The 6605-nt window shown below is 35.6% G+C and overlaps 1 protein-coding gene across 1 annotated transcript in view; it reads left to right on the forward strand.

The window, feature by feature from the left end:
* rbm19 (RNA binding motif protein 19) overlaps positions 1-6097 on the forward strand; it is an 11217-nt gene extending 5120 nt beyond the window's left edge. The window contains exons 10-23 of the mRNA XM_015398377.1: positions 809-1018; positions 1106-1236; positions 1843-1970; positions 2062-2158; positions 2238-2348; positions 2426-2626; positions 3428-3497; positions 3609-3748; positions 3845-3905; positions 4947-5026; positions 5127-5182; positions 5305-5421; positions 5502-5607; positions 5722-6097. Of these exons, the coding sequence (XP_015253863.1) occupies positions 809-1018; positions 1106-1236; positions 1843-1970; positions 2062-2158; positions 2238-2348; positions 2426-2626; positions 3428-3497; positions 3609-3748; positions 3845-3905; positions 4947-5026; positions 5127-5182; positions 5305-5421; positions 5502-5607; positions 5722-5928 (1715 nt within the window). The 3' untranslated portion in view covers positions 5929-6097. The remainder of the gene's footprint in view (positions 1-808; positions 1019-1105; positions 1237-1842; positions 1971-2061; positions 2159-2237; positions 2349-2425; positions 2627-3427; positions 3498-3608; positions 3749-3844; positions 3906-4946; positions 5027-5126; positions 5183-5304; positions 5422-5501; positions 5608-5721) is intronic.
* The last annotated feature ends 508 nt before the right edge of the window (positions 6098-6605 follow it).

The following is a 6605-nucleotide window of genomic DNA, read 5'->3' on the forward strand; positions in this document are numbered from 1 at the left end:
TGAAATAAAGGCCCGGGCCTATATTAGAGGATTTACGGTATGTATATATTCTGCTCTATGTGTTGTTCCAGTAGCCAATTTGTCAACAAGGTGCCCTGGTTCCCTAGCAACTGACGCGGAGCTTGTTAACTCATACGACATCTTGTATTTGTGGTTTCACTCATGGCAGAGCACTAAGGACCTTACCTAAGGGTCCACCTGGATGTCCATGCCGGGAGTCATACTCACGATCAACTGTACCGGAGTCGTCAGTGTTACCTACTGAGCTATATATCTTATTTTAGTGATCTTCAAGTAAAACAACAGAGAGAGGAGTGCTTTAAATAAATATAAAAACGGCCTGCCATAGTCAACTACATATAAACTTTCGCATTAATCCGAGCAACAATCTTCTTCTCTGCAATCTTCCTCTCCTTTGTCGCTGTGGAGCTGTTTCTCTGTCTTTTAAACACATTCTCCTTCTTTGTATTTTATTTATTTCTGCATTAAAACCTCTAGTTCCGGTGGGGTTAAATAGACACTTCCTGTTGCCTCTTGTCATGTTGACACGTCGAATCGGGGCTCCCTTTATAATGGCTTTTCAAACCTGTTGCTCAAACATGCTAAATTCTGAATGGTTCTACTTAGAGTTGATTTAACTAATTTATAGCAGCCATTGTAAAACCGAAAACTCAGAGTTCTCAACATTAGGCTAGATCAATTTAGAGTTTTATGATATGACTGAAATGAAAGATGAGCTTTCTGGTGACCTTCCTCCAGTTTATCTGGATGTGCTTCTGGTTTTAAGGCGAACTTGCTTGTTTTCCAGGTGGTCGTTACATCGAAGTTTTCCGTGTTGATCCTTCGGCAGCAAAAAGCAAGAGAAACAAAAACGACAAAGAAATTGACAGAAGCTTCAGCAGGAAGCTGAAGGAAGATGAGGAGGAAGAGGATGTTTCAGACTCTGGTCGACTCTTCATCAGAAACCTTCCTTACACGTGTACAGAAGAAGAGCTCAAGGAACTTTTCACTAAACACGGTGAGTTGAAGGACATGCTGTACGCATATAGTTATTAAGTTATGTCAGTAAGTATTTTGTCTCATTTTTTTTTTTCTCACTTCACAGGTCCTTTATCTGAGATCCTCTTTCCTATCGACAACCTGACCAAAAAACCTAAAGGATTTGCTTTTATTACCTACATGATACCAGAAAATGCTGTTGTAGCTCTTGCAAAGTTGGACGGACATATATTTCAGGTAGTTATTTTTCACAATTTAAAAAAATACACAATATGGTCTACAGGCTTTAAAGATTTTTTCAGTTTAGTAGTGTACAGTGCAGTATTAGCACTTTAGAGTACAGTATTATATTGTTTATCTTTTAAAAAAATTCTTGTAAACATTTTGGAGAACATTTTTCATCCAACATGGGAGAAAAATAGGGATAAGTGTTTAACTTGATGGAAGACTGTGAAGTGATGTTTGAAATGGGTAGTTATAAGTGAGTTGAATAATAATAAATTTTTTTCTGTATTCTATTAGAAAAGTTAACTTGCTCGTTACATTTGTAGTTATATTTTATGTTTTTCAGCAAAGCAAATATAAGACTAACACTGATTTGTGGTAAATATGTCTTTTTGGGGGGGTTGCTCCAAAGTTTAAAAAAATTTTTTTTTTAGAATATTGTAAATATTTTTGAAATATTTTGAATCCTTTCAGAAATGTCAATTCTGATTCTGATTCTTAGGTTTTTGGGTTTTGTCATTAATTTGTCTAATAAACATTGTTTTCAATGGTTTCCAGATTCTTAACTGATTATCTGCTCAGGCTGACAGGATGCATTATTTGTTGGTGTGATTTTAGGGTAGAATGCTTCATGTTCTTCCCTCTACGGTGAAGAAAGAAAAATCTGAGTCTTCAGAATCTGGTGGTCCTGGCTCATCTACATATAAACGACAAAAAGATGCTAAGAATAAAGCTACAAGCTCAAGGTATCCATATTTAACTAATTCTCTTTTCTATTTCTGATTAGTTTTCCTGTTTTTTTAATTGCACATTATCTATGTTTTCTTTTTTTTTCAGCTCACACAACTGGAACACTTTGTTTTTGGGTACTAGTGCAGTGGCCGACGCCATTGCTGAGAAATATAATGCCACAAAAAGCCAAGTCTTGGACCATGTGAGTCACGTTTTTTAGGCTGAATTGTTTTACTTATTATCAATCAAATAAACTGATTTTGCGTTTTTATCCTCCGAAGGAGTCAAAGGGAAGCGTTGCCGTGAGGATGGCTCTAGGAGAAACTCAGATTGTCCAGGAAACTCGACAGTTTCTGCTAGACAACAGTGTTTGTCTAGACTCTTTTAGTCAAGTAATTAGAACAAAATCTGAGAGTCTGTATACCTAATAATCCAACATATGTTTTAACATACTGTTATTTTTATACAGGCAGCTGCAGCGAGGAGTAACACTGTGATCCTGGTAAAAAATCTCCCCGCTGGTGTTACAACAGCAGAGCTTGAGGAACTTTTCTCGCCTCACGGCTCTTTGGGTCGAGTTCTGCTGCCGCCTTCAGGACTCACAGCCATCATCGAGTTCCTGGAGCCGACCAAAGCCAAGCGAGCCTTTACAAGGCTGGCTTACAGCAAGGTGGGTGACATCCACAGCGCCTTGCAAAGGTCCTCACACACCTTTTCACATTTCAAGCATTTCATTTCGATCTATTTCAAATGGTATTTAATTTCGATTTAATTTAAAATAGTATTTAATTTCGATTTTAGATGATGGAGCCATAGAAAGTGTTTTTTTTTTTTTTACCTTGTTCAAATTTGTATGGGACATTTGGGGAATTTAAGTTGCTATGCTAAGAGATTTTTCCACCTCAGCTGTAGACCTCACCAACTCATTCACAGTTAACATTGTCCCTTTGGTTGCTTCTTTTGTTGATTTCCCTCTAAAGTTCTCCAACTATTCAAAGAGCAACTGGATTTATACTTAAATTACTCCCAGGTAGACTGTTTATTGATTAAAGGTATTGTGGAGGATCTTCGTAAATTTTTGACAAGATTTGCCTTTTCCGCTTAACACCTATTAAACGCGTGAAAGTTGCTGTTTGCATCACTCATACAAGCTTACTTTCAAGAAGATTTGCAATTTTTCCCCTTTCCCAAACTCACCAAGTGAAAATGGGGACAAGCACGTAGGACAGCCTTACGGAAACATAACAGCAGAATGATTGACAATTAGGAGGACCACTTATTTTGATGATCTACCTGGAAAAAAAACATCCTCCGCTATACCTTTAAGTAACTTCTGGAGGCTAGCTTTTATTTAGGGGTATCAGAGTGGAATCGTTTGACTTAAAAAATTTATTGTGTCCAGGAGTTTTACAATAATTTCATACTTTATGTTGGTCAGTCAATTTGTGTTGTTTTTTTTCTTAAATCCTAGTTCCATCATGTCCCTCTGTATTTGGAGTGGGCCCCTGTAGGGGTGTTCACAGCAGCCAAACAAGAAATGGGTAAAATTAACTGCACATTTTAGACCATTTGTTTGTTTGGTTTTTTTATCCTTTTTTTTTCATGTCATATATTGTGTCTAACAATATATTACTAAAAAATATTAATACCAGACAAAAAGGAGACAGCAGTTGAAGAGAACAAGAAAGAGGAGGATGATCAAGAAGATGAGGAGGAAGAAGAAGCTCAGCCAGGATCTACACTTTTCATTAAGAATCTAAATTTCAGCACAACAGAAGAAAAACTACAAAATGTAAGTCATTATTCAAACTTCTGCTAAATTTTGTCTCATTTACAAATTAAACAGTAAAAAGATTTTTTTTAATGCCTTTTACTTTATTTACTGCAGATCTTCTCCAAATGTGGAAAGGTCATGTCTTGCAGCATTTCAAAGAAGAAAGATAAGTCAGGTATTTTACATTATGACTTTAATTCTGGTCTGATGCTTATGCATTTTCTTTATATAAGCTTTTATTTATTTTGTTTAGAGAATAATATGTTTATGCTTAAGCCACAAAAGTGATCCTGCCTGGAAGGTTACCCACACTTTTAATGCTTTTAATGCTACACGTTTAAATCTATATTGAAACTGACTGAGGTTATATTATGGCACATGAAGCTCCATTTCTCCATAAATCAGTCCACTTTGTGCAAAGTAAGGGTATGACTAATGCTAGCCCCAAATATTTTCCTACCACCACAATACAGTTGATACAAATTCTTATGTTTAAAAATGTCTTGTAGTATGCTGTTAGCATAGCAAATTAGCTTCTTTTTGTTAAAATGAATAATGCCGGCATATTAACAAATGGTAGCAGTTAACCTAACTGTGTGAGCATTACTGATACCTACATTGATACCTACATTTAGTTGAACACTTGTTTGTTCTTGATAACAAATGTATTAAAGTTTGCATATTGCTTTATGTGAGTTTCGGAAAATCATCAAAATTTTTTTTTTTTTTTTTTTTTTACTTTGGTTATAGATGTCTGATTGGTTTTAACACCTACAGATACATTTTTGTCTAACTGGGTAAAAAACTTTGATCGGCTGAGTAGTTCTCTTCTTGTGCTATTCTTGGTATTTTGTTTGTTGTTTTTGTTTGTTTTTTTTGCAGACACCTGAGTCAAAACCTCTCAGAAAATGGGCTGAAATGAAAAAGTCCTGATATCTGACATGAAGGAAAGATTGTTATTGGGTCCAGTCTTAGACTGTTGACTTATGCTCAATAAAATAAAATATATTTTAATTTATAAATGGAATATTTAAAAGCTTTGCAATAATTAAACGTCTTTCTATACCCTTTCCTTTTTTACAAGGCATTCTAATTCTTAAGCGTTGTAATTTTTTAAGTATTCATATCTGTAATTTGTCGCTGTGTATCTTTTTCTATGCATTTCGGTGCTTATTTTTAGTTATATCATTGGGTATCTTTTCTTTTGGACTTTCAGGTAAACTAATGTCTATGGGTTACGGTTTTGTCCAATATCAGACAGCAGAGTCAGCACAAAAGGCTCTGAGGCAACTGCAGGTATCTATTTCAATTTTTTTTCTGAAGGACTTCCACTTAACAGCTCCACAACTTACATTTAGCCTAATATTTTTGCTCTCTCTCTCAAACATCTCTTCAGCACTGTATGTTAGATGATCACCAGTTGGAGGTGAAGATTTCCGAAAGAGGCACAAGGTAAGTGGTGTATTCATTTGAGGAATACATCCTTAAAAAGTAAACTGGTTAAATGAGATGAAATAGAAATAATAAATTCCTTGAGTTGCTGTTTACTCGCTCTGTTTCCTATCTGTGTGAAGGTCTGCTGAGGTGTCTCACAAGAAGAAGCAAGCTGAGAAGAAGCAGACAGGCTCAAAGATCCTTGTGCGCAACATTCCCTTCCAAGCAAATGTCAAGGAAGTCCGAGAGCTCTTTTGGTACCACTTACACAACCATGAATAAGTTATTTTTTTACTCTGTTTTGTTTGGAGGTTTAAACAATTATGTTTCCCCTCAGTACATTCGGGGAGCTGAAGACTGTCCGCCTTCCAAAGAAAGCAGCAGGTTCAGGGAACCATCGGGGGTTTGCTTTTGTTGATTTCCTCACCAAACAGGATGCTAAGGTATATTTTGCTTTTATTTAATACATATCCTCTGAAGCACTATTCAAGAATTTTAAGTCATGAATTTGTTTTAAGTGTGGTAAACATGTTTTTCTTGTTTTTGTTTCCATGCAGAAAGCGTTTGCTGCACTCTGCCACAGCACCCATCTGTACGGCAGACGTCTTGTGCTGGAATGGGCCGAGGCAGAGGATACAGTCGAGACACTGAGACGGAAAACAGCTGAACATTTTCATGGTGATTTACCAAAGAAAAGGCGAAAGGCAGAAGTTATGGAAGGAATTCTTCAGACAATGGAAACCGATGGCGGTGATGAGGACTGAATTAGACCTAATCCTGAACAGAGGAGTACGAACTGAACAATGAGCAGTACTGATTAGGATGCATTGAGAAAATACTGAAACTTATGTACTGTATGTATTAAGTTTGTGTATTAATGTCATTTTACATAATCTCTACATGTTTATTTTTATCTTTTGTTGAATACGTACCAATAAAAAGACAGCAAAGTACCAGTTGCAATCTAGCTATCTCTGTATTCAGCACTTCAGAGACCGTTTTATTGATTGCTTTGTTGTCCTTGTCTCATGATTCTAGCATTCCAAAAGTAGTTCTATCGATTTGATTTTAATTTTTTCATGTTCTGTAATTTTTTTGTTAATCTATAGCTGTAAAATTCAATTCTAAACCTTTATTGATCCTTTCATTGTTAGGTCTTTTTCATTGTATGCCTTTTTCATCCCATCCTTTTAGCTTTTTTACTAGTTTAATCTTGATCAGTTTTAACTCTCCTTTCATTGTATCATTTGCTTTACTCTTCTGTCTATTGGTAGTTTATTGGTATTAATTCTGATGTCTTGCCAAGTTAATCACTCTCAGTTTCATTAATTATTTCATAAGTTTTATTTTCAACATTTCTCATCTTTTGTTCTATTTTAGCATTCTATTAGCTGATGTTCTCTCTAACCTTTTATAACTTTCTTCTAACCTTATATCATTA

This window comes from Cyprinodon variegatus, unplaced genomic scaffold (genome assembly GCF_000732505.1).
Source record: "Cyprinodon variegatus isolate N-32 unplaced genomic scaffold, C_variegatus-1.0 Scaffold932, whole genome shotgun sequence".
In the NCBI taxonomy this organism is placed as follows: Eukaryota; Metazoa; Chordata; class Actinopteri; order Cyprinodontiformes; family Cyprinodontidae; genus Cyprinodon; species Cyprinodon variegatus.